At 42.9% G+C, this 27,924-nt stretch overlaps 1 protein-coding gene across 6 annotated transcripts in view; it reads right to left on the bottom strand.

The window, feature by feature from the left end:
- Positions 1-27,924, bottom strand: part of rars2 (arginyl-tRNA synthetase 2, mitochondrial) — a 91,076-nt gene that overhangs the window by 41,846 nt on the left and 21,306 nt on the right. For 5 of the 6 annotated variants that reach the window (XR_010972391.1, XR_010972392.1, XM_068026640.1 and 2 more), the window contains exons 3-9: positions 17,534-17,636; positions 14,545-14,628; positions 13,037-13,134; positions 11,907-11,962; positions 8,612-8,695; positions 8,045-8,121; positions 1,041-1,199 (exon numbers count right to left, since the gene is read on the bottom strand). Coding sequence is in view for 3 of the 6 variants with exons in the window: in XM_068026640.1 (XP_067882741.1) it covers positions 1,041-1,199; positions 8,045-8,121; positions 8,612-8,695; positions 11,907-11,962; positions 13,037-13,134; positions 14,545-14,628; positions 17,534-17,636 (661 nt within the window). In the remaining 3 variants the exon portion in view is untranslated. The remainder of the gene's footprint in view (positions 1-1,040; positions 1,200-8,044; positions 8,122-8,611; positions 8,696-11,906; positions 11,963-13,036; positions 13,135-14,544; positions 14,629-17,533; positions 17,637-27,924) is intronic. The other variant, XR_010972396.1, reaches the window with a different exon arrangement.

Genomic DNA, 27,924 nt, shown 5'->3' with positions numbered 1-27,924 from the left:
GGGGTTGTTCTCCTTGGAGATTGATGGGAGATTTGATAAAGGTGTACAAGATTATGACAGGTTTGGATAGGACAGATAAAGAAAAGCTGTTCCTATTAGCTGGTAGTACAAGGACTAGGGGACACAGATTTAGAGTTTTTGGGCAGGAGATGCAGGGGAGGATGTGAGGAAGAACTTGTTTATGTAGTGAGATGGTAATGACCTGGAACTCGCTGCCTAAGAGGGTGATGGAAGCAGAGACAATTAATGATTTCAAAAGGAAATCGGATGGACACTTAAGGGAAATAAACATACGAGGCTACGGGGATCGAGCCGGCATGGTCTCGATGGGCCTAATGGCCGTCTTCTGTGCCGTTATGACTAATAAAATTGACCAAATAAAAATATTACATCTGGAAATACTTTGTCACTTTTTGTCATACTTTGTGTCAACTTTTTCTACTATAAATTCCTGCGTTCTCATTTATAATGGAATGTAATTACACCCTCTCAACAGTAGTAACTCTAATACTTTTCTGATTCTCAGCTCCTTAGCCTGTACTGCAGAGAAACTCTTGCATTCCAGCAACACTTTCTCTGTTTCCAAAACTGCTTTCAGATTTGCAATTTAAACCATAAATAATATTAAAGCATTATATAATGAAGACAGAAAGCATGGCTTTAAAATGGGCACTGGATTACATTCGTATACCGATATAATTACGTCCCATGCTCCAAACCCACTTCACCTGATGACTGCGCCTGGTGTAATCCCAAGTGCAATGCCATGGGACAGCTAACATCAATAAAATACTGTTCTGTAGAATCCTCAGATCAGGGCATCAACAAGACAATTTATAGATGAAGGTTATATGTGGAGCTTGCTTGCAATGCAGTGAAGTTTCTGAAGCAGAGACATTAGCAAACTGACCATACAGTCAAACCTCTGCCCATCATGCTTTGGGGGTGAGGGGGGAGGTGGGAGCTAAGATACCTGGATACTGGAGAACTACTGATATGTATCAGCATAGCCGGAACAATCATAACCCATTATTCCACACCTGATAAATTTTTTTATATTCTTCGATGCTTATGGTCCTAAACTGTTCCCATAATGCCAAGGTCAGTTTGTCCCCTCCCTCCAATTTCTTGAAGAATACTTGTGCTTCTTTCTGAATGTCTTCACTGTTCTCCGCCATTTTGTTCACTTCAACATAAACCTGCAAGTCAAATACAAGACCATTTAGAGCCGATGAACTGGTTAAGTAGGTTTTTTTGTTTGCTGTTTAAGCTTTTCTTAATGACTATCTACCAAAGCTTTCTATTTGTCTTTCACAATTTCTCTCCACTAGTGACTTAGTTTGCTCTCTACTCTGCAATACATAAGCATTTTTAAGTTCCTTAAAATTGGTCTGCTTGAGGCCAAGTCTGGGATTTTTCATTTCTGCACACCCCAGTCAGTGTCTTTCCATCAATAAAATAAAAGGAGGGGGACAAAAAGTTGTGGACTGGGAATACAGAAATGTAAAAATTGTAACTGGAAGTATTCACTTACCAAGCAATCATCGTCTTTGCTACGTTAGGCTTTGTAACCTTACCACTTCCACGCTGCCTCCCACCACCCACCACCACCCTCACAGTTACTGTTTCTGGTTAAACCAGATTGTATACAATCTCGGCATCTTATCTCACTCTAAGCTGAGCTTCCGATCTCATATCCTCTCCATCACAAAAATGCCTACTTCCAACTCGGTACTATCCATCTCTGCAACTGTCCAACTGTTGCTGAAATCCTCAACCACCCTGTTGAGTCTCCAGACTCAACCATGCCAATGATCGGCCTTCAATCCTCCACCTTCTATAAACTGCAGCTCACATAAAACTCAACTGCCTGCATCCTATCCATTCTTCCAACTCTGTCCAATTCCTTTGCGTCACCATTGGTGGCCATGCCTTCAAGTCATCTAAGTCCTACGCTCTGGAAATCTGGGCGGCACAGTGGCGCAGTGGTTAGCACTGCAGCCTCACAGCTCGAGGGACCCGGGTTCGATTCTGGGTACTGCCTGTGCGGAGTTTGCAAGTTCTCCCTGTGTCTGCGTGGTTTTCCTCCGGGTGCTCCGGTTTCCTCCCACATGCCAAAGACTTGCAGGTTGATAGGTTAATTGGCCATTATAAATTGCCCCTAGTATAGGTAGGTGGTAGGGAAATATATAGGGACCGGTGGGGATGTTATTGGAATATGGGATTCGTGTAGGATTAGTATAAATGGGTGGTTGATGGTCGGCACAGACTCGGAGGGCCGAAGGGCCTGTTTCAGTGCTGTATCTCTAAACTAAACTAAACTAAATCACTCTCTATAGCTCTCTGCCTCTCTATCAACCCGCTTCTCCTATGCTTCTGTGAAGCACCTTGGGATGTTTTTCTACATTAAAGACACTATTTTTCAACAAGTTTTTGTTGTAATCTGAACTTTCACCTCAGTGGAGAAAAATCTTAGTTCCAATTAGATAACCAGCTGAAGTCATATGAGAACTAGTCAGATGAAGTACGCGACTGTAAAGATAGCAAGTAAAGCTTTACTGTCAAGCCCTGACTAAATGTTTCTTTCAAAACAATTTTAAACCTCCGACCTATTATTATATTTTTCTCGGAAGACCAGATGGCACACTTTTAATCTTAACTTCAATCGATAGCCATCCAAACTCAGGTTCACCTCAAACGAATGATGCCCTGGTTCACTGCCAGAGTACTCACACTCAAGGGAAGGGAAGGGAGAAAACAAATAGCCAAAAAAATGCCTATTCTACTCTATAAATCATACCAATTTTGTTTGGCACATATGAAGTAATACTGACAACAAATACCGTGATATGGCTGAAAATGAAACTTTGTTATGAGGTGGGACGAGAGTTAAATATTAAAAGTATAAACCGATCTAGGTTCAAGCTTCTACTGGTTCTTGCCAAAAAGTACTCAAAGCATAAAAACTTATTAAACTACATTCATAGAACAGCAAATCATGTGGAAGATAGTGATCCCAACATTTACTTGCAGCTGGGAAGAGAGCGGACGCAGTTCTGAAGACGGAAGTACGAGCTTCCCATAGCTCCGATCATCGTTTGATGCTGGAACCCATTTTATAATTTTTTCACAAAGTTTCTGCCCGACAGCCAGTTTGACTGACAGTCTTCCTGCCTATCAGGTGTGAAAGTCGGAGACTGTGGTGTGGGGAAACGGCACTTCTTTGGGAGTAGTTAATAACAATACCAACAACTTGTATTTGCGTAGTGCCTCTAACATAGTAAAATGCCCCAAGGAGTGTTAACAAACAAAACTTGACACCAAGCCACATAAGGGGATTATAGGGCAAATGACCAAAAGCTTGGTCAAAGATGTAGGTTTTAAGAAGTGTCTTAAAGGAGGAACCAGAGGAAGAGAGAGATACATGCTGGAAGGCATTTCCAGAGCTTAGGGCTTTGGCAATTGAAGGTACAGCCACCAACAGTGGAGCGATTAAAATCAAGGATGCACAAGAGGCTAGAATTTGGGAACTACAGGTACCTTGGAGGGTTGTGGGGTTGGAGGAGATTACCGAGATAGGGAAGGTCGAGGCCATGGAGTGATCTAAAAAAAAAAAAGATGAGTTTGAAAATCCAGACAATGCTTAACCAAGAGCTAAGGTAGATCAGCGAGCACATGAATGACGGGTGAACAGGACTTGGTGAGTTAGGACATGGGCAGGGGAGTTTTGGATGACATCAAGTTTACGGAGGTTAGAACGTGGGAGGCCAGCCAGCAGTGTTTTGGAATGGTCAAATCTAGAGGCAACAAAGATACGAATGAGGGTTTTTAGCAGAAGATGAGCTGAGGGAGGGGTGGTTCAGGCAATGTTACTGAGGTGGAAATCGCCGATGATAGTGATGGTGCAGCTATGTCATCAGAAGGTCAACTCTGGGTTAAATGTGCCACCAAGGTTGCGAAGTTCAGCCTCAGGCAGTTGACAGGGTAAAGGATGGGGTCAGTGGCTAGGGAACAGTTTGTGATGGAGACTGAAGACAATGGCTTCGATCTTCCCAACTGGAGGAAATTTCTGCTCGTCAGTACTGGATGTCGGATAAGCAGTCTGACAAATTGGAGACAGTGGAGGGGTCGAAAGAAGTGGTTGTGAGGTAGAGCTGGGTGAGGACAGCGTACATGTGTCAACTTTCAGATTATGTCACTGAGGGCAGCATGTAGATGAGAAATAGGAGGGAGCCAAGGCTAGATCCTAAGGGGACACTAGAGGTAACAGTGCAGGAGTGCCAAGAGAAGCCACTGCAGGTGATTCACTGGCTATATTCACTGGACAAATAAGAATGGAACTAGGCGAGTGCAATCTCACCCAGCTGGACGACAGTGGAGGCGTACTGGAGGAGAATGGCATGGTCAAATGTGTCAAAGGCTGCAGCCAGGATGAGAAAAAAGGCTGAGAGGAAGTTTGGCCCAATTGGCTAGGAAAAGGGAGGGAAGTGGCAGAGGCAGCTGGTCAGATGGTCTCAATCTTAGTGACAAAGAGGTCCATGAGCTCCCCGCACTTCTTGTTGGAGCAGAGAGTGAAGGAGACTGGGAGAGGGGTTTAAGAAGACGCTTTGCAGTAGAGAAAAGAAGTCGGGGGTTAAGTTTTGCATTCCAGAATGATCCCCTAGAATAGTGAGCAGTTTTGGCATGCGAGCAGGACACAATGGTGCTTTATGTTGTCCAGCCAGATTTTGCTGTGAACGACTAAACCAGTTGCCTGCCATATCCATTCCAAGTCTGCGTCCATTGAACTTAAGGGAGCAGAGATGAGGGTCATACCAGGGGGAATGGCTAGGGTGAGAGAGAAAGTAATGGTTTTAATGGGGACTAGAGCATTAAGGTGGAGGTGGATAAAAGCAAAATACTGCAGATGCTAGAAATCTGAAATAAAAACAGAAAATGCGAGAAATACTCAGCAGGTCTGGCAGCATCTGTGGAGAAACAGAGTTAACGTTTCAGGTCTGTGACCTTTCGTCAGAAGTTTAAAAAGCCAAAGGCGAGAACGTTGGGATTTTGAAAGAGCAATTTTAAGTAAATTGAGAGTTTTGTCCCCCAGGGAAGGACACAAAAAGAGGGTTGAAAGGGGGAGGGGGATGTAGGTGGAGAGTGATACAAAGAAGTGATCAGAAATGGCCTCATCAGTGATTGACACGATAGGAGTAACGAGGCCATGCGCGATCGCAAGGTCAAGGGGGTGGCAGTGGATATGGGCTAGGGAGTTTATATGAAAGGAGAGGTTAAGTAAGGATAGGAGGGCAGTGAACTCAGTACAAACAGCATGTTGAATTGATGAGCTGGAGGTTGAAATCACTAAGGATGAGAAATCGCTCAGTTCAGAGGCTGAGGAAGGAAAGCAGTGAAAATATCTTGGTAAGAAAACTTTTATGATACTTGGGCAGGTGGTAAAGAACAAGGATTTTAAATGAGAGGTGAGAGGGGTGGAACAAGATGAGATGCTCAAAAGGAGAAAAACGTCCCAGAGGAATAGGGGGACAGACCAAGATGTGATTTGGTGATAAAAGCAACACTGCCACCACGATGGTCTGGGCAGGACAACTGATGGAAAGTACAGCCAGGTGGGAAGGCTTCATCACTCCTCAGCCAGGTTCGCAGAAAGGCCACAATAAGCTCATGGATGGCAAGGATTCTAGAGGGAGATGTGGAGAGGAGCGGTGAGAGCTGATCCGCTGGCAGAGTCCACAGGGTTGGCAGTGCGAGCAATGAGTTGGATGGGGAGGAGATTTGTAATATTAGCCCCCAGCAGGTAGGCAGGTGAGAGAATAGGATGGGGCAACTGGGGTTTTGGCAACAACGACTGCCTTGATATGCCCTTTAGAAGATGCCAAGAGAGGTTCAGAGGCAAACTATAGGCTTCCCTTCAAGCCTGCAACAGTGGCAGGAGAGTAGGAAGGTTGATGAGTGCTGAAGGATTGAGGTAGGTATATGGGAGGACAGAGTACCCAAGAGGGGAGAAATGAAAGGAAACATGATGACAGGAGAGGGATCTAGAAGGGATAAAGAGAAATGATAAAAGTAGGGAAAAAATGGGAAATAGAAGTCTGCAGAGGCGGCCAAAACGCAAAAGCAGGCATAGGAAAAACTCAAGTTGCATGGGCCTGATTACGTGGAAAAAACTAGGATGTATATATCCTGGTAATAAAAGGGCAAGAGAGAGGAGACAATAGGAGGGAGTCCAGAAGTAAATTCAGCGGTAAAAGCAGTAAATGCTGGAAATACTCAGCAGGTAAGGCAGCATCTGTGGAGAGAGAAAGAGTTAAAATTTCAGGTGATGACCTATGGTCAGAAATGTCTGCTCGTCTCTTTACAGATACTGCCTGACCTGCTGAGTATTTCCAGCATTTGCTGTTTTTATGTAAGATTTCCAGCACCTGTAGTATTTTGCTTTTGTTAAAGTTAGAGGCCTCGTGGTGGAATAAAGTTGACATAGGTAGGGTGCAGTCAACAAATTGTCGTCCCAGTTCGGAGACAGGTGTGGCAGGTGAGTGAAGTCCAGAAGGATAGAGGATCGGGGAACGCACTGATGGAGGTGTTTCCATGGGAAACAAGATCCAGGTGTTGCGGAGCAGAAACAGGAAACTTTCACCAGACGATTCAGCCCAGGAAAGTGAATCTCTGGTCAGGAACCAAACTGCAGCTGAAGTTGAAAAACTAGTGAAAAAACAGTAGGCCAGTCACAGGCTCAGCAGGAATCAGCAGCAGTTAGGAGGAAGGGCTGTAAACTGATCAAGATTACTTTAAAATTTAAGCAAAAGATCTGAGACACAGCAACTGAGTCTTACAGTGTAGTCCAGTGCAGAAGTATAGTCTTGAAAATTTGAGAAAAGATCCAGTGCTCACTGAAGAAAGCAGAGTGCAAGCATGTTTGGGGGGGGGGGGGGGGGGCAGTGGTGGTTTAAACTAGCAATTAAATAGTATCTAAGACTAAAATGCACACACTGTTAGAGTCAAGGGGATGGGGAGAAAGGGCAACAGATGGCATCAGATGGCCAAGGATAGAGGTGCACAGGAAGGAGCCCACTAGGGAGCTGACTGCCCTGGAGCCATCTTGAATCCAATTCAGAAATCACAGACTGGGGAGGGATGGGAACAGTTGGAGGTGGTGGAAACAGAAGCAATTGGAGATTGCGGGAGCGGGGTTGAACAGCTGAAGATCATGGTGGGAGTTCTGGGGTCAGAACACTGGGTGTGTAACGAGGTTAGTTTGAGGGACCTTGGGAAATACTGCTGCTCCTTCTGACTCATAAATAGTGCTGCAAATGCAAACTTTCTACCTCCCACACACCCTTAATTCAGCTGTCCTTGGGGTTTAAAACTCCCTCCAATAATCCACCATGCTATAAGTAATCTATACATGGTTATTTCAGCTAAAATGAAGAACATAAGTCTTAATATCCTCTTTTCTGTTCCAAAGGCTAATATTAATATATATATATATATATATATATATATATATATATATATCACACAAGATGTAACTCCAGTTTGAAACAAGCTAAAGTAGGAAAACTGAAGTTATTCTTTTCATGTGTATCATAAAGATTTTAGGTTTTTTTTCTCTCCCACAGGATAACTGTTATTGATTGTTCGACATTCTTCTATGTGCACCATTTCCTGCTATGTTCTTAATTAAAGATGTGCAGTACCAAGATTTGGATGTGCCTCTTGATTGCAACTCTGCCTTCAGTTTTGAATGCTTTGTTTGGATGAGTTGAGCCAGTTATTGGACTTTGTGCATCTAACCCTTTGAGTTACACAGGAACATCTCTGCATCAAAAATAAGAACTGTGATAATACTCAAATATTCTGGTTCATCTATGAACGTTATGTTCAATGCGAAGACTTTCTGCATTTTCCAAATTTAACTTTATAATAGCCATTACAATTTTAAACACAAAGCCTTTCAGCATTGAAGACAACCTCAAAAGTTTATAGAAAATAAAACTGCCCTCCATTAAATCTATGTTCACATTTTCACATTTTTACTTACTTCAAAAAGATGTTGTAATGGATTTGCTTTCAGTTTCACTTCTGAGCCAAACAGTTGAAATCCCGCTCCTAGCAATCCTAAATCAGTGACAAAGAACAAAACACCCAGAAAAGTAAAACCATTTGTCTTTCTAAATTACCACAATTTAGCAATGCAGCAGTGAGACCAACTTCACAGAAACATCTGCAATTAGTCACGCCAAAGGTAACACACCCAACTTGACCTGAATTTACTGATGTATCCATTAGCTGAGATACCTACATCATAAGGAGAATGAGAATGTTATCCATGACACCTTAGATTAGATGCTCCTGTTACCCACAGCAATAGCACAGCCAGCATTTCATGCCACCTTCTAGAGGAGGAACACTTACAAGCCAATTACCATGAAAACAAGAGATAGCTGAAGAAAGGCGGAAGATATTGTAACGAACCATAATCTCTACAGTCCCCTACTAATGTTGCATCAGTGGCTCAAGTAAATGTATATCCACCACCTCAAGGAGTTCAAATGATAACTAATATGATACAATACAAAAATGTCTCCTCCACCCATATAAAACTTACCAAACTGCATGCCCCAGTCTCCAAGGTAGTTGATCCTGATCACATCATTCCCCAAAGCTTGCTTTAGGTTAGCTATGAAGTTACCTAACAAAATAGCATAACACAAATATAATTTATCCCAGCTACATTATGACTATTTTTCTAAATACTAAAATATTACTTTACTGCTGCCATTTATAGACCTACTTTGATGCTAATAATCTTTTGAAACTTTACACTCCCCACCCATGTTTCAAAAGTTATTCATCCTTGGCTCACAGTGGTGGCCCTTTCATCTGAGTCAAGGCCTATTCTCAGGACACAAGTACATAATCTAGACTGACACTCCAGTGCAGTGCAAAGTGAGTGCGACAGTGTCTGAGGTGCTGTCTTTCGGATGAGACGTTAAACCAAGGTGTCGTCTGCCCTCTCAGCAAAGATCCTATGGCACTAACCGAAGACAGCCAGGAGAGCTCTCCCAGCGTCCTAGACAACATTTAGCACTCAATCAACACCTATAAAACAAATAATCTGGTCATTTTGGACAATTCCAATTCTGGACACCACACTTCAGGAAGGACTTGAAGGCTTTGGAGATGGTACAGCAGAGATTTATAGAATGGTTCCATGGATGAGGGATTATAGTTATATGGATAGACTGGAGAAGCTGGTGTTGTTCTTAGAGCAGAGAAGGCTAAAGAGATTAGGTAGAGATGTTTAAAATCACTAAGGGTTTAGTTAAAATAAATAAAGTGAACCAGTTTCCAATGGCTGAAGGTTTGTTAACCAGAGGGCACAGATTTAAGGTGATTAGCAAAAGCACCAGGGATTACATCATTTGGGAAGAGAAGCAAAAGTGACGTGGAAAAAAAACATGTTCACACAGCAAGTGGTTAAGGTCTGGAATGCATTGCCTGAAGACAATTTGACAGTTGTATGAAAAGGAAGAATGTGCAGGGTTATGGGGAGAAGGTAGGAGAACGGAGCTGAGGGAGTTGCTCTTTCAGAGATCTGGTGTGGACATGATGGACCAAATGGCCTCCCTCTGCTCTGTAATGATTCTGTGAAAAAAGTTTTTTTTTAAAGCAATGAGTGGTTAGGATTTGAAATGCACTGTTTGATGGGTGGTGGGTACAGATTCAATAGTAGCCTTCAAAAGGGAATTGGCTAAATTTTGAAGGAGAAAAAATTGTAGGGATACGAAGAGCAGGGGAATGGGACTAACTGGATTACTCTTTGAAAGAGCCAGCACAGACCCGATGGACCAAATGACCTCCTATGCTGTACTATTCTATAATTCAATAATTTATTTTGTTGCTGTTTGCAATTGCTGCATTTGCTTTGATTGCAACAATGAGTATACTTCAAAAAATCTCTCTGTCCTGAGAACGTGAAAGGCACTAAATAAATGCGCTTTCTTTCCTTCAACTATATTTTTGTATCACCAATGCAACGAAATGTTATTTTTAGGAGGGTCATCTCTAAGGTCCTTTGATTAATCATATATAAAGCATACTCTAATGTGATGGGCATTGAAACCTACAGAAATCTTGAACTGCCATCTGCCTGAGATTGTTGGTAGCTACTGCTTGAGGCGAATTTCTCTTTATGCTCGACATGAGGCGTCCAACTCTAATAAGTAACAGAAAAGCACGAGGTAATGACTTTGCTCCTGCTTGGCACTAGAATAGCTAAAGATTTCCCTTCAGTGAGAGACAGGCTGCCACACTTTATTGATGGCGCCAAAAGGAGCAGTTCCTCAACATCTACCTGGTGGAAATGTTGCTCCTTCAAGTGCAAGAATGTCTAAAGTAAAACGAAGGACAAGGAATGAGGTAGAACCTCAGGTTAAAATGCAGAGCTGCTGTACACAGTACTGACTGAATAAAGCAAATTGGGATAAAATGCACTAGCTCATCGAACCCTCTGTTTTTCTGCCAAGTTATATTTATGTTCTGGGGTCTTTGTAAGAAATTAATATGTTCTAGTCAAGCAGCATTAGAGCCCAGATCAGCATATTTTATTTGAATATATTGCAAGTTAAATATCTTCTGGAAGTGATCAGATGATCCAATGCTTGGTTTAAAATTTACTTTTAGTGATGAATTTTGGAATACAGGATTTAACTTTTATGTTGGTGTCATGGGAGTTTGTCCCCCCTCTGTTTAAAAACTTTGGGGGGGGGGGGGGGGGGTCTGTGTGCCTTTAAGACCGAAATAAGTTTTTATATTCTCTGGGAACAGTGTGTGCGAGCTGCAAGCCTGTTCCTAAGCAACAGCAAGAGAGATGAGCTCACATGCCGTATTGTATCAGTTTGTGTGTAAAGACTGGCTAGAACTGGTTTGATCTGGCAGACCAGCAAAGCGTACTCTCCTTGAAGGAAGGATTTGTCTCTCTCTCTCAGCAGAAAATCTACATTGGCCGACAGGCTGTGTTTTGCCTAAAGAGGAAAAGACCCCTGGAAAGGAATCTTTGCATTGTTGGAGGTAGCAAATTCCTTTTTACTCCCACCTCTAAGAAGTCTCTGCCTCCAGAATGACTTTCTGTTGTCTTTTGTGTTTCTGGGAGTTCTGGAAACTCAGTAAAGTTTCTACTAATAGATTACTAATTCAAAATCTAAATAGACCTGTTTGTATACTCCTTGTTGAAAGATCTGTGTGACACCTACTGTAGCCGAAGTGCCTTGAAAGCCTATCCACGACCAGACTGTTGATCAACTCGCCCGGAGACTTCGAGTGGCATCCGACTATTCGATTCTGGGACACCTCACTGATCCAGGAAAGTAACCAACAGGACTTACAACCCAGTTGTTTTATTATTCCTAAGAAACAGCTCCAATTTTCAAAATATCATTTTAGAACCGGTTAATCATTGGTTTTGAATGTATGTGCGGGTGCATGAGGGTTAGGAGGAATAAGAAGTTATAAAATCTTTTCAGACATAGATTTATCTCAATATTGTTTAAGATTTAGTTTACTAATAAATAGTTAATTTGTTGCTGTTAAAGATACCTAGCTTGGTTTTATTCTAGTGGTTAATAAAGTATTTAATTTGGCTAATTTCTGGTAGGTGGGAAACATAAATAATATGCTGTGACCTGTGAAGTAGTAGGACTGAATTGACAGTGCATTACTGCAACCTCGGTCGTAACAGTTAGTAATTTTATCCAAAAAAGTAGCTTTGGGCCATTAATGTAATTCAGTGTTGGAATTGGTCTTAAATACTGCATTAAACTTTCAGATTAGAATTATTCAACTGACAAGTAATTATGGGATAAATACACTATTACATAAAGCAAAGAACAGGAAATGTTTACCTATAATTGTTGAACGCAAGTGTCCAGCATGAAATTTTTTTGCAATATTTGGTGAACTGCAAAGAAAAAGTTAATATGTTCAATGTTTCCTTAAAATATAGTAATATAAAACACATCTGAGTTCAATGTGATCCTCCCTTTACACTACTTTGATCCAGCCCACTTAGAGTGGCTAGAATTGCACCCGGCACGGAGAAAGATGATTGTGGTTGTTGGAGGCTAATTAGGATATCTCTGTAGCTGTTGCGCAGGGTGGCATCCTAGGCCCAGGCATCAGCTGTGGCTACTGGAGCACATTAGAGACTGGGAATTCTGTGCTGAGTGGTTCACTTCTTGACACCTCAAAGCCTCTCCACCAGCCATAAGGCACGAATTACGTGCGTGATGGAATACTCCCCACTTGCTTTAACAGGTGCACTTACAACGACGTTCAAGAAGCTCAACATCAGCCATGAGAAAGCAGCCCTTGGCTCCAAACAAGTCATCCTACACGTTCTTAATTCTCCCTCCATCTTCACCTTGTTGAAATTGAGACTTATCACGCCATTTTCTAATTTAATTCATTGTTTATGGAACCTCATTAACACAATTTCAAAATAAGGGGGAAGCCACTTGGGACAGAGATGAGGAGAAATTTCTTTACTAAGAGGGTTGTGAATCTTTGGAATTCTCTACCCCAGAGGCCTGTGGAAGCTCAGTCATTGAGTATGTTTAAAGCAGAGATTGACAGATTTTTAAATACAAATGATATAAGGATAGTGTGGGAAAAAGGCATTGAAGTGGATGATCAGCAATGATCGTACTGAATGGCAGAGCAGGCTAGATGGGCTGAACGGCCTACTTATGTTCCTATCGGAGTGTCTTACCTCCCTCGTACAATCTACTTGCTTTTAAAGCCCTAGCTTCTTATCACCTGACCACTAAGTCTTACTTTATCTCATTTTCTACACCTTTTTTTATTGCCAGTGGTGTCCTACAGTATTGGCCTGGATTTAAGAAAATTAACATTTAACATTCTTTTGCAAATATAATGTGAATGAAAGCACTTAAAATGACCAATTTGAAATACAACAAGATAAGCTGACTTAATTTGTAATTTATGGTCTTTTACTTCTGTGCCAGAAACTTACCTAAATTCCACTATAACACGCCCACAGGGATAGCCTCTGAAGAGTTCACTCTCTATTCCATATTTTGAACCCTTCTTAGAGATTTCTTGCATCACAATCTGTAAAGTAAAAAGACATACAATATATAAAAAAACAAGAAACAGAGTCCTCACATCCTGTTTCCTGTAAGGACTCCATCCCATTCTCAGTTTCTCCGTCTCCGACGCATCTATTCTGATGATGCAATCTTTCACAACAGAGCTTCTGACATGTCTTCTTTTTTCCTTAACTGAGGATTCCCCCGCACAATGATTGACAGGGCCCTCAACCATATCTGACATATTTCCCTTCCCTCCCAGAACCGCAACAGGGTCCCCTTGTCCTCACTTTCCACCCCACCAGCCTAAACATCCAGAGGATCAACCTCTGTCATTTCCACCACCTCCAGTGTGATGCCACCACCAAACGCATCTTCCCCTCCCCTCCCATCAGCATTCTGAAGGGACTGTTCCCTATGCGACACCCTGGTCCACTCCTCCATCATCCCCGACACCTTGTCCCCTTCCCACGGCACCTTCCCATGCAATCGCAGGAGGTGTAATACCTGCACTTTTACCTCTTCTCTCCTCACCATCCAAGGCCCCAAATACTCCTTCCAGGTGAAGCAGCAATTTACTTGTACTTCCTTCAATTTAGTTTACTGTATTCACAGCTCACAATGCAGTTGCGTCTACATTGGGGAGGCCAAACGCAGATTGGGTAACCGCTTTGCGGAATACCTCTGCTCAGTCTGAAAACATGACCCCGAGCTTCCGGTTGCTTGCCATTTCAACACACCTACCCACCCCCCCCGCACCCTCCGCTCTCATGTCCACATTTCTGTCCTTGGCCCGCTGCAGCGTTCCAGTGAATATCAATGCAAGCTCGAGGAACAGCACCTCATCTTTCTACAGTCTTGCGGACTGAACAATGAGTTCAATAACTTCAGAGCATGATTGCCCTTTTTATTGAATTTGATTTTTTAACCATGCGCCTGTTTTACATGTAGACCGAGCTGCTCATTATTCTGCCATTAACTCTCTCTCTGGACTAATGTTTTGTCTTTCACCACAAGCATGAACACACTCTTTGCCTTTGTCACGTGATATCTTTGTTATTTAATCTCTCCTGCCCTCTGCCCTATCACACCTTCTCTTTTGTTCTCTTCCCCACCAACAACCCCTCTCCCCTTCACCTGCTTCAAACTTAATTCTTTTCTAACCTTTCCCACTTCCGATGAAAGGTCACAGATCTGAAATGCTAACTCTGCTTCTCTCTCCACAGGTGCTGCCTGACCTGCTGAGTATTTTTAGCAGTTTCTATTTTTAGTTAAGAAACAGAGTGCTTCAACCATAACTACAATGTTAAGCCTTCAAGCATGACAGGTGTCCATTACCATATTGATTAAGTTTCCAGAAAGAAAAGTCTGAAAGAAACCTGGAACTCTACTGAAAATGAACATACACAGCTAAACAACCTTGAGCACTCACCTCAGCAAGTAAGGATCGGTTCACTTTGAAATTAATAGTTCCTTGCCCAACAGCAATCTCAGTAACCACATCATCACAAGTCAACTAAAATAATTAAAAAAATTCATTAGACCTAGCCAAGACTTGAAGCTTTGTTTATTAAAAAAAATACAATAAAACAATATTGTAACTTCATTTTTGAAGACTTGTTAAATAGTTGAAAGAAACTTAAGAATTTAGTTACCTGGAGTCTTATCCTACCATATGTGATACTAAAACATTCACACCAAAGTTGCACCCATAGTAATGTCACTGTGTTTTGTTGCAGGTCTCTATCAAGTTCAACAGGAGGCTGGTCCTGCACTGGCACAGCACTGGCTTCAGTGCAACAGTGAGAGCAAACATTACCAAGATTTCAACACACGTCTATATCTACTTATTCATGCAAGTCCAACCAGTCAATACTCAGATGTAGTGGAGATTAGATTTCCATGTGTTTGAATACCCATTGGGTCATCACCTTTATTGGAAAGTACTGGGTAAACTTTATGACTTGGCAAGAATGTGTGTGTTTCTGGACAACTTTTAAAGAAAACAGAATTTATGTTACGACTGAAGCGGGAGGAGTGCACTGTTTATTCTAGTTCCACGTCCCCACGGGTCACAACACATATTTAACTTTTTCCCACTTACCGATACGGTCAATCATAGCCTCTATCTTTATCCCAAAATAAAACACACCCATCAGCTTTCTTTAATAAACAACAAAATTATCAGTTTATTATAAAACAAATCTTAACCAGTAAAGAAGTAAAGCATAAATGCACTGATTGAAATATTAAAGTTCCCTTTTTACCTCAGCGCCTCACACTCACACATACACAGGTTAACTGGAAAAATAAAGGGATTTTTGTTTTTAGAGCTTTATTACAGACAAAAAAAACACTTGGGCTGAATACTTGCTCATGCTTGAAGAAACAGCAGATGAGATATGCTGTGTTCCAAAACGGGCATACAGTCTGGCCTCCAAGTACACGTAGACGGGTAACTCGGATCTTTTCAAACAGTTCTTTTCAGGCAGCATTGAGAATTAATTTAGCAGGCTTTTCTTGAAAGATAGGAGATGAGATGATTTGACACAGTGGACTTCTCAGGGTCTTTTGGAAAGGTGCTGGAAAGCTAAGCTGGTTGTGGTCTTCACTCCTTGGAAGTTCCTTTCTCTCCTTGGAAGTTATCTCCCTTTTTATACAGTTCAACCCCAACTCAAAACAATTCAAAAGCAAAACCGACTACAAGAGGTCCATCTTTTAATCTCCAGCAACCTTGATCTGTCACTTCTTCGTAAACAACTTCTCCAGGTGTCCAAAGTTCTCTGTTGTTTATTGAGCTGGAAACAGGGTAGTTTCCCAGAAAGGCTTGTTGTTGTTGCTGGAAGTCAGGTGGTTTCCCAGAAAGGCTTGTTTTCTTCACAGTGCCCCTTTCAAAAAACATTTCCAGGGACTGTTTTTCAAAGTCAAGTGGCCTTTAACTGACCCCCTTTGAAAACCCCAAAGTTTAACATTTCTTCAATCTTTCAAAAATGAATTCTCAAAAAATATATTTAACAAAACAGAGAGGCACTTTCATAACCATTATGAGAGAATTCTTCTGGGTCTCACTTGTACCAGGAGGTGATTTGGTTCCAGAAATAGTAGCCTTGATTGCAAAAAAAACTCTACAGAGCAGACACCATGTAAATCATGCTCTTTCACCTAACTGGGTACATTTGATTGGAACCTAAATAATGCAGATGTCAATGACCATTTCTCTACTCAATGAGAACTGGTATGACCCTTCAGTCTGTGACCAGAGTGCTTTCACTACAAAATCCAGGAACTCCCGAACGAACAGCACTGTGGGAGTATCTTCACCACACAAACTGGTATGGTTCAAGAAAGTGACCCACTACCTCCTTAGGGCAACAAGGTCAGCCTTGCCAGCAGCACCCACATCCTGAGGAATGGTTTCTTTTAAAACAACAAGTACTGCAGTTTGGCAATCAGAAGAAAGTGAATGCTTTAAGACATGTACACTTCCCTGTCCATTTAAGGGCGGAACTATATATGAATTTTCTAACCTTATCGTTAGTAAAAATCCTTGATTGTAATAGAAATTTTTTTAATGTATTGAATTTAAATTGATTTTTTTTCCTCTGTTCTTCCTAGCAAGAACAAAAGGTGTATTTGGTTGAGCTACATGAAGACGCCATATCTGTTCCATCTTCTATATTAAACTTCCACTCTGTCCTGTCCTTACAATACAACCAAGCCCGGTTATATGAATAGAGTTAGGTATTGAACCCTTCAATTCGGTTCTGACCTTCATGGAATATCTGTATCTCAACTCCATTTTATCCACTTTTGATTCAAATCAGATTGCCGGGGTGAATTTTGCAGGGGTGCTCCTGCACATCCATGACAAACTTTGGCAGACGAGCTGAATAAAAACTCTGGAAAAGTGGTAAAGTGACAAACACTACTTACTCCAATTTTTCAGGGTTTCCAACCCCCTTTCTGCCAAAGTCAATGGTTATATCCCTGTCGCAGATGCTTCTGAACAGGAACTGTGCCAACTCTCACTTTTGCTGATTGCCAATTCTGTGGTTAGGAGCTCATATTTCAAATATAAATGCTGTACTAAGACTGCATCCTCTCTTCCTTTACCTGCAAAGATTTACTCTGGTAAGATTCAAGGGGAGAATTTCCTGCGTCTACACCCAAGCGCACTGGATTGCCTGGCTGCAACTAGTATTGGAAAGTCATGCAAATCAGAATCCATGCCTCTGAAAGAAATCCAATGATGTCCCTTCCATTTGATTTCCTTATATTCACTGTACCCAGCTAATCTAGTGGGCTTGGATACAGAGCCAGGAATATCTCTTCCTCAAAGTCAGTAATAACCACCACCTGCTTCCCCCCCATCCTATCCAACATAACAACACACATAATTTGGCATCCTAAAGTAATAGTACCTGTTCAGACAGTTGCTTTGCTTGACTTTGAACAGTTGATCCCCAATTTAAACAGCCATTCGCCAGCAGAGAGCTTACCGATACCCGGAAATCTAGGGTTTGCCTGAAAAATATTTGTAAGAGCATTAAACACAACTTGCACTTATACAGCACATTAAAAAGACACTCTCGGAGCAAGCAGGCAAGGACAATGGGAAAGATTAAGAAACTGGAAAAACCAAACACAAGATCAAGGTTCCAAGTTTTAAAGATGCTTTCAAAAGGAAGCAGAGAGGTAGCATGGAGTATTGCATCCAGTTCTGGTCGCCAAAATTCAGGAAGGATGTGAGGGTACTTGAGAGGGTGCAGAGGAGTTTTACCAGAATAATGCCAGGCATGGGGGATTTTAGTTACAAGGTTAGGTTGGAAAAACTGGGGTTGTTCTCCTTAGAACAAAGGAGATTGAGGGGAGATTTAATAGAAATATACAAGATTATGACAGGCTTCGATAAATTGGACAAGGAAAAACTGTTCCCATTAACTAATGGTACAAGGACTAAGGGACACAGATTGAAGGTTTTTAAGCAAGCGATGCAGGGGGAATATGAAGAATAACTTTTGTTTAAAGCAGCGGGCAGTAATAACCTGGAACCCGCTGCCCACAAGGGTGGTGGAAATGGAGGCATGACTTCAAGAGGAAATTGGATGGCCGCTTGAAGGAAATAGACTTGCAGGGCTACAGGATCGAGCGGGGGAGTGGGACTGACTGAATAGCTCCTTGGAGAGCTGGCCAGGATTCGATGGGCCAAATGGCTTCCTTCTGTGCTGTAAATAAATGACTGACAAGTCATGAGTGAAAAAGTTTCAATGGACAGGGTGGAGTGGCTGAATGATTGTTACCAATTGGAGGCCAACCGAGTTACGGGATGAGTAGAAAACAAGGACTAGAAGAATAGAGTTTTTCAGCAAGAATAATGGTTGGGAAAGATTAATCAGATAAGGAGGGAATTTAAAATGAAGACTTTGAAATGACACTGAGGGGGACAGAGAACCAGTAGAGATTGGGAATGAGAGGAATAATAGAACATGGTTTGGTACAAGAGTAGATACAGGTCATGAATTATGGATTAACTGTTGTTTGTGAAGGGCTGTAGAGGCCAGTTAAGGAAAGGCATTAGAGAAAGAGGCAGGCATGTGAACAGCTAATTGTCATGCAGGCCCCCACCTGCCAAGAATGAGGTACTCATATTTCACCAAATGAACATTGACTTTTAAACTGTTACTGGAGTAAAGAAAGAATTTGTTTAAAAAAAAAACAGACTCTCGAGTGGAAAGACATTTGCATAGTAACATACAGTATTTGGGAAGGACAAAGGGGCCACTCCCTTCTTCAATTTAATCCACAATGGACTTTTGATTACCAGACGTTGAAGGTGGAGAGGCTCGCATTCCAGGTTAACTGCTAAGATGGCCGAATACACAAACAGACGTGGACAGACCAGTTTATTCACGTGACTAACTGGCTGATGGAATTGTTTGAATTTGAACTTGCCACAGAGAATTTGAACTCAGAAAGCGGTTTGCTCCTGGACTGAAAAGATCTCTCTCCTGTCTGCTCTTAACTCTTTCTCACAGAACTGAAGACACATGAACCGCAAGAAGAAAAGTCTCCTACAATGAACAAGGTTTAAGAAGAATACTGGGCCCCGACGAAAAGCACTACTTACAAAAGGACTCTACAGTGAGCTCGAAGCACAGTAAACAAGAAACTCTTCTGATATTGCCTCAAACCTCTCCACTTTATTTTCTTCTGCTCTTTCTGTCCCTATTTGCATGTGCGTATCGTGTGTGCATGCTAGCGTGGGTGCGTCGCATATCCATAGGCGTTAACCACATTAAAAAGTTTAAGTTTAAGTTTTAATAAATTTCGCTTTTCTTCTTTAAACCTAAGAAAAGCCTGTTTATGCTCATTTCTTTGCCTTATAATTGGAAAGCTGTGAACAAAGTTTCACCAAGGGGGAGCTCAAAACACAGTGTGTTTAAAATTAAACCCTGTTACAATAAGACCAGGTGAAGACAGTATAAGATCCCTAGACACCTTTCTCACCTGGTCATAACAGTAATGCTCTTAATGGATTATTATACAAATTAAAAAAGTGAAATAAATAAAAAGTACCTCTACAAAAAGAGTTCACTGGGATGAATACAAGAAAATGGCAGAGGAGCAAAGAAAAAAAAAAACACCAAAATCCAATGGTAAAGAATTCTTTCACTATTACAACAGTAAGAGAACCGTCAGAGAAGAGGTAAAATTATGAAACATGCAACCGGAATCAAAACAGAATGAATCTGAGCACGTGATGCTAAATGATTACTTCTTCTAAGTACTCACAAGGGAAGACATGATTAACATGCCCTCCCCAAACAGATAACCAAAATAAAATCAATAAATTTGTGTTAAATGAGATAGAACTCTGAGCCAGACTAAAAGGGCTCAAAACTAATATCATCACTGACAGGTGGAATTATTGCAGAGCACAGACACAAGGGAGAAGATTTGTGAGGGACCGACAGCTATTAGGAGGGCCTCACTGGTGAGGTATCAAAAGATTGGAAACAGGTTACTTGGTTGGCATCCTTCCATCTATGAAAGATGATGGATATGCAGCAAACAATCCATTTAGATGGGGTGTCTTCTCTTAGTGCACCTTTGCTGATGGCTATGAAGGCCAATCCTTGAGAGGCAGGCTCTGCCACAAGTGCTATAAGGTGAAGCTGCCAAGTGACGCTGAGTCGTTGTTTTGGATTTTGGCAACTGTTGCCAAGCTGCTGTAGCAACTGGTCGTCGTGGCAGTGCACACCAGTCCACAGGATGTGTTGCAATATCCTTCTTTCGCCAGGTACGGGAGAGACAGTCCATCAGTCTTTGTAGCTAAGTTTCCGTGTCAGCGACAAGCACAGCATCATCAGCATAGAGGAATTCTCTGATCAGGACTCGATGTGTTTTTGCCTTCCCTTCAGCGTTGACAGATTGTAGAGCTTGCTGTCTTTCCTATTGGGAAGTAGACTCCTTCCACATCTGCAGGGAAGGTGAAGGTCAGGAGCATGATGCCAAACAGAATGTGGCTAGAACACAACCCTGTTTCACTCCATTCTTCACTCCAAAACTGTCAGATGTGGAGTCATCTAACTGTACAGTGCAGTGCGTGTTGTCATGGAAGGAGCGGATGAGACTGAAGAGCTTCGGTGGACCAATTTTTCCCAAAATCTTGTAGAGCCCTGCTCTGCTGATGGTGTCAAATGCCTTAGTGCGATTTATGAAAAGTAAAAGGAGTATAACTCTGTTCCCTACACTTCTTCTTGTAGCTGGCACATGGAGATGATCATATCCACAGTAGATTTGCTGGCACTGAAACCTCACTGTGCTTCTGGGTACACTCGGTCTGCAAGTAAATGGAGTTCTTTAAGTATGACCCGAGCAAAGACCTTCCTCGTGACGCTAAGGAATGAGATGCTCCTGTATTTGCTGCAGTCTCCTCTGTGGATTTTGTTTTTGTATAGCGTGATGATTTTGGTGTCACATCTCCTGTGGAACAGAGCCTACTTTCCAGCAGAGGAGGAGGAGGTCATAAAGGCGTGGCAATAGATGGGACTTTCGGTGCTTGCGCAGTTTGGCTGGGATTCCATCCTTGTGGGGGGCTGTTCTGTTCGCTAGGCAGTCTATGGCCTCATCGAATTCCAGTAATGAGGGCTCTTCATCTAACTCATCCACGGCAGTAAGTTGTGGGAAAGCGTCGAGCGCAGACTCGGAGACGCCCGACTCACAGGGGTACAGCTCACAGTAGTGTTCAGCCCAGAGGGACATCTGTTTACTTCTGTCGGCGAGTACTTCGCCATCTGCTGACTTCAGGGGAGCAACTTAGGTGATGGCAGGGCCAAATGTCAATGTGGTACATTAGATAAAGTTTCATATGAAAGGCTATTGGTCAAACCCCAAGCTGTGGAGATTCAGTGTACTTTGAGGATAAGGATAGTACTCACCAGAGGAGTTATGCCAAGGTTGGATGAGTAGGGGGAGTAATATATGGGATCAGTGTTGGGACCACTACTATTTCTCAAATATATAAATGACCTGGATGCAGAAACTCATGCAAAGTGGACAAATTTGCCGATACCAAACCAGAAGAGGCAGTGGAATGGGTGGAAGCAGCTCAGAAATTAAGAGAATGAGTTGGACAAAACAAAAACAAAAAGGACATTGGTAGGTGAAATTTAATGCAGACAAGTAAAAAACAATGTAGAGAGGAAGGAAAAAAAATACAGGTACTCTGTGAATGGTGTTGAAGCAGCCAAGGATAAAACTGAAAAAGACCTAGGAGCTCCAGTAGACTCAACACTAAACATGTGCAACCAATGCAGAGCAACAATCATAGCCAAGAGTAGAGAGGAATATAATTAAACTGTAGAGTGCTCTAGTCAGATCCACAGAGTGTTGCATACAGTTCTAGTCACAGATATGAGATTCAAGAGCTGAAGGCTAATCCTTAGTGTTAGCAGTCGGAGCTATGAGGAATGACCAACTGATTGAGTAGAATGGGCCTATTTTCTCTGGAGTTTAGAAGAACGAGAGGTGATCTCATTGAAATGTATAAAATTCTTAGAGGGTTTGACAGGGTTGATGCAGAGAAGCTGTTTCCCCCGGCTGGAGAATCTAGAACTAGGGATCATCGTCTCAGGATAAGGGAATGGCCATTTATGACTCAGATGAGGTGAAATTTCTTCAATCAGAGGGTTGTGAATTTTTGGAATTCTCTACCCTAGAGAACTGTGGATGTTCAGCGATGAGCATATTTAAGACCGAGATGGATAAATCTATGGGTGCTAAGGGAATCAAGAGATTAAGGGGATAGAGCAGGAAAGCAAAGTTGATATAAAAGTTCAGCCATTTTCTTGAGTTTTTTTTAAGCTTTGAAAGGAAGCATTCGGGAAGTGGCCTTATAGGAGGTATGAGGGATAAATAAGGCAAATCTCAGTTATTACTTCAAATTAAATTGCAAGGGTAGGACAAGGAGACAGATTCAAGTTAGTAAAGGGCTAAATTTAGTACTGCTAACAGAAAATTATTCTTCACACAAAAAATAATCAACACATTGAAGGAAATTAGGAGGACGAAAAGGGGCCATGAGATTTCCCTGGCAGATAAGATAAAGGAGAATCCTAAAAGATTCTATAGGTATATTAAGAGTAAAAGGGTAGCTAAGGAGAGAGTATGTCCCCTTAATGATCAGTGTCACAATCTGTGTGTGGAGCCACGGGAAATAGGCGAGGTCTCAAATGAATATTTCTCGTCCGTATTTATCGTGGAGGTGGTCATGGAAGCTTGTGAGTTCAAGGGAGGGAACACCGATATCCTGGAGCATATCAACATTACAAGGAGGTTTTGAAGCGCATTAAGGTGGATAAATCCCCAGGGCCTGACCAGGTGTATCCTAGGATGCTATGGGAAGCAAGGGAGGAGATTGCTGGGGCCCTGGCAGAGATTTTTGTATCATTAGCCACGGGTGAGGTACCAGGAAGACTGGAGCTAATTGGCTAATGTTGTGCCTTTATTTAAGAAGGGCAGCAGGGATAAGCCAGGGAACTACAGGCCGGTGAGCCTTACATCAGTAGTGGGAAAGTTATTGGAAGGGATTCTGAGAGACAGGATTTATATGTATTTGGAAAGGCATGGTCTGATTAGGGATAGTCAGCATGGCTTTGTGCGTGGGAAATCATGTCTCACGAATTTGATTGAGTTTTTCGAGGAGGTGACCAAGAGGATTGACAAGGGCAGGGCGATGGACGTTGTCTACATGGACTTTAGCAAGGCCTTTGACAAGGTCCCACATGGTAGGCTGGTCCAGAAGGTTCGAACACATGGGATCCAGGGTGAGCTAGCCAATTGGATACAAAATTGGCTTGGTGACAGGAGGCAGAGGGTGGTAGTGGAGGGTTGTTTTTCAGATTGGAGGCCAGTGACCAGTGGTGTGCCGCAGGGATCGGTGCTGGGCCCTCGGTTGTTTGTCATATATATTAATGACTTGGATGTGAATGTAAGGGGCATGATTAGTAAGTCTGCAGATGACACCAAAATTGGTGGTATAGTGGAAAGTGAAGAAGGTTGTCTAAGGTTACAACAGGATATAGATCAAGTGGGAAAGTGGGCAAGGGATTGGCAAATGGAATTTAACACAGACAAGTGTGAAGTGATGCATTTTGGGAAGTTAAACTAGGGCAGGACATATACAGTGAATGGCAGGGCCCTGGGGAGTGTTCTTGAGCAGAGATACCTTGGGGTTCAAGTACATAGTTCCCTGAAAGTGGCAACACAGGTAGACAGGGTGGTGAAGAAGGTGTCTGGCATGCTTGCCTTCATCGGCCGAGGCATTGAGTACAAGAGTTGAGACGTCACGTTACAGTTGTACATAACGTTGGTTAGGCCGCACTTGGAGTACTGTGTGCAGTTCTGGTCGCTGCACTACAGGAAAGATGTGATTAAGCTAGAGAGGGTGCAGAAAAGATTCACAAGGATGTGCCTGGTTTGGAGGGCTTGAGTTATAAAGAGAGATTGAATAGGCTGGGTCTGTTTTCCCTGGAGCGAAGGAGGCTGAGAGGGGACATGATAGAGGTATATAAAATTATGACAGGCATAGATAGGGTAGATAGCCAGAGTCTGTTTTCCACGGTAGGGGTGACTAAAACGAGATGGCATAGATTTAAGGTGAGAGGGAGGAGGTTTAAAGGGGATCAAAGGCGTAAATTTTTCACACAAAGAACAGTGGGTATCTGGAATGAGCTGCCTGAGGTGGTGATGGAGGCAGGAACAGTAGCGACATTTAAGAGGCATCTGGACAGGTGCTTGAATGAGCAAGGCATAGAGGGATTATGGAATTAATGCAGGCAGGTGGGATGAGTACAGATAGGCATTATGGTCGGCATGGACGTGGTGGGCCGAACGGCCTGTTTCTATGCTATACGACTCTATGACTTGACTTGGAATGGACCTCTGGATATAGTGGAGGCAAAAAAACTCGGATCATTTATGAAACAAGTGGGTGCTGTAATGGAGTTTCTGGACAGATGATTAAGATGGGCTGAATGGGCAACGTCTCTAATTACCCGTGATCCTGTGAACAATGCAGTCTTAGTGCTGTTCTCCAAAAACTACAGGATGGCACCCATGCCTCAGTTGGTAGTACACTCGCCTGAGTCACGTTTTGGGTTCAAGTCCCACTGAGCACAATAATTGAGTTTGACACTCCAGTGCAGTACTGAGGGAGTGCAGCACTGTCAGAGGTGTCATCTTTCGGATGGGATGTTAATCCGAAGCCCCGTTTTCCCTCTCAGGTAGATGTAAAAGGATCCTAAGGCATTATTTCAAACAGCAGCAAGGGAGTTATCCCTGATGTCCAGACCAATATTTATCCCTCAATCAACACCACAGAAAAACATATCTGGTCGTTATCACAGTCCCACAAATGATAGCTTGTGCGCGCAAATTGACTGCCGCAATTCCTACATCACAACAGTGACTACACTTCAGAAGTATTTCATTGGCTGTAAAGTGCTTTGATTCATTTGGTGGTCGTAAAAAGCACTATATAAATGCAAGTCTTTCTTTTACATCTGAAACCACTTTGCACCAGCCAAATAGTATCACTTTACATTCAAACTGTTTACTTTGTTACGAACTGCAGGAACACGCACAAAAACAAAATTATATTTTCACCCAACAAATCCTTTAATCCTTTAAGGATTCAGCATCTTTAATGCCAAGTCATTTGTTATTCTTCACGAACATTCAGTGCCCTTTTTAGTAGCAATTTTTAATCTGCTACAGCGAAAATTGGCAGGCTATAGAATGGGACTCTTATTTTATAATCTATGCCAGCATTGAGTATTCCTACTCTATCAATTAACCCAAATCAAAGGGAAAATCCATTATGATCTTAATGTTAATTTACAATTTTCTACACTAGCTATCTTATGGGCTCTCTGACTATGATTGCCAATTCAGAGCCTATTTGTGGAAAATGGTGGGCAATTTTTACTGCCAATCCATTGTTAACTAGGAAATGAACAAAGTAATTCATGACAACGCTACTTCATCGGACACGTCATCAGGATGCGCCGCGGTGCGCACATGTGCAGACGGTCTCATGCCCCCTGCGCATGCGCTGCAGTCGTGCATGCGCATACAGTCTCCTCATCTCTGCGCATGCGCTGCGGCCCAACCTGCCAGGACCGTTGTGCGCATGCGCAGATGACGTCATCGCGTTATTTCGTCTTCCTCGCCGACGCGCCTGTTTGGCCTCTGCGCATGCGTCAAAGCTTCGGCGCGACTTTTTGAAAGTGGAAGGAGGGGAGGTTTCGTCGGGCATTTTCTCGCATTTTATCTGAATTATTTATTCGTTTTGGAGACTTGCTTCATTTTTATTTGACACAGGAGATTGTTCCAAGGTAAGTTGCTCTGCCTTTGTAAGTTGCTCTGAAAACATTTCCATTATCTGGGCCACCGCATGTTCTCCAGTCCCTGTTGTGAGTTGCTCTGAAAACATTTCCATTGGCTGGGCCACCGCATGTAGCAGGATGAAGGCACAGTGACTGTGATTTCTGGCGCCAAACAGTACACACTGCAGATACATGATGGCCAGGCTACCTGCAGCTGCATCTTCTCCATTCAGACTTTGTTGCCCTGCAAACATGCTGTTGTTGTGCAGAGGCATCTGGGTCTGCCTTTGGACAGGCTCGCCCCCAATTGTCGCTGGCGTGCATCTCAGACACCAACGACGACAGGCATGGCTGCTGCCATTGTGATTACAGAGGAACAGCCAAGGCCCCTAAGCCACAATGAAAAATACCGCTTGCTTTCAGATCAATTGTACCAGCTACAACAGGCCGTTCTGCAGAGTGGAACGGCAGCATTCATGAGGAGACTGGACTGGCTGCGGCAACAGACTCTCCGCTGGCAGCAAGGACTGGCTGATGAGATGGAGCCATTTACTATGCCCAACAATTGCCCGGAAGCACCTTCGGATGGAGATGGCCGCCGCTGGACATCAGTCACGTGTCACAAACCCTGGATCCTGAGCGTCTCACCCCCTGGCCTAATGATCTGATGGACCATACATATGCCTGCCTGTTCAAATCTCCACTTCCCCTACCTGCGGTACCCTCTCCTTGCTGCTCAGTTACACAGTCACCTGCTCCTACACCCATCAGGGCAGTGCACATGGACACACAGTTACCTGCTCCTACACCCATCAGGGCAGTGCTCATGGACACACAGCCACCTGTTTCCCCATCCGACGTTGAAACAACCATGCAGAGCCTTGTGAGACTCCGCAATTGCCAGTTGCTGCCTGTCAAGCAGAGAGGGCGTCCAAAGGGGTCAAGCACTTGGGGAACATTCAGCAAGAAGAGACTGAGCACTAAAAGAAACAAGCATGCCATGTCCAGTGGTAGCAGAAATGTGAATGCTCTTGCTGTGAACACAACTGGTAGTAGTAGGCAGGATTAAATGGGAATGGATGGAAAGACACACGAGTAACATAACCACTGGCAGGGAACTGCTGGGCTAAATGGCCAGCTTTATGTTCATAGCCCAAAAGAAATGTGCTTCTTTTCCAGCACCCTCACATCATTCATGTTTTCCCTGAGAGCAGCATTGAACCATCACGAGATAGGGGCAGTAACATCATCCTGCCTCCTACAGCTGAGGTGGGTACTAAGTGATTCATTGGCGGTGTTATCAGTACATGCCTTTACCGCAGAACACAAAGCATGCTCAACAGCAATTTCATTGGAGGGAGGGAAGCTCTGACACTGATGTTCTTTCCTTATTTCCTTTCATGTAAAATGTGCCCTTGAGAAAACAATCCTTGACACTTAAGGACGGCATTCAAGCAAAGGAGGCAGTGCGGGAGAGGACACAAGGATGTGCTGATTCCTGCATCTGAGGTGGGTAATAAGTGCTTAATTGGCGATGTTATCAATTGGTGCCTTCACTGCAGAACTTAAAAAGGTGTGCACAACAGTAATTTCAGTGGATGGAGGGAGGCAAGCTCTGACTCTGATTTGCTTTATTTCTTTTCATGTAAAACATGCCGTCGAGAAAACAATCCTTGAGACTTACGGTCAGCATTCAAGCAACGAAGGCAACTAGATCATGCTGCGGAGCTCATCACGATGTGGAAAGGAACATTGCATTTATGGATGAATTGGGAATGCACATTGGGATGCGCTTGGGGAACATTCACCAAGAATAGACTGAGCTCAGACTCTTGTGACTTTGCCTTCTTCACATGGACAATACAGTAGTGGAATAGAGAGCCAAGCGTTTATTCACCACAAGGCTCTCCAGGAACAATCTC

The sequence above is a fragment of the Heterodontus francisci genome, chromosome 3 (assembly GCF_036365525.1).
Source record: "Heterodontus francisci isolate sHetFra1 chromosome 3, sHetFra1.hap1, whole genome shotgun sequence".
Lineage (NCBI taxonomy): Eukaryota > Metazoa > Chordata > Chondrichthyes > Heterodontiformes > Heterodontidae > Heterodontus > Heterodontus francisci.
Note: the sequence above shows the minus strand (reverse complement) of the source record. Positions and strands in the feature narration are given on the sequence as shown.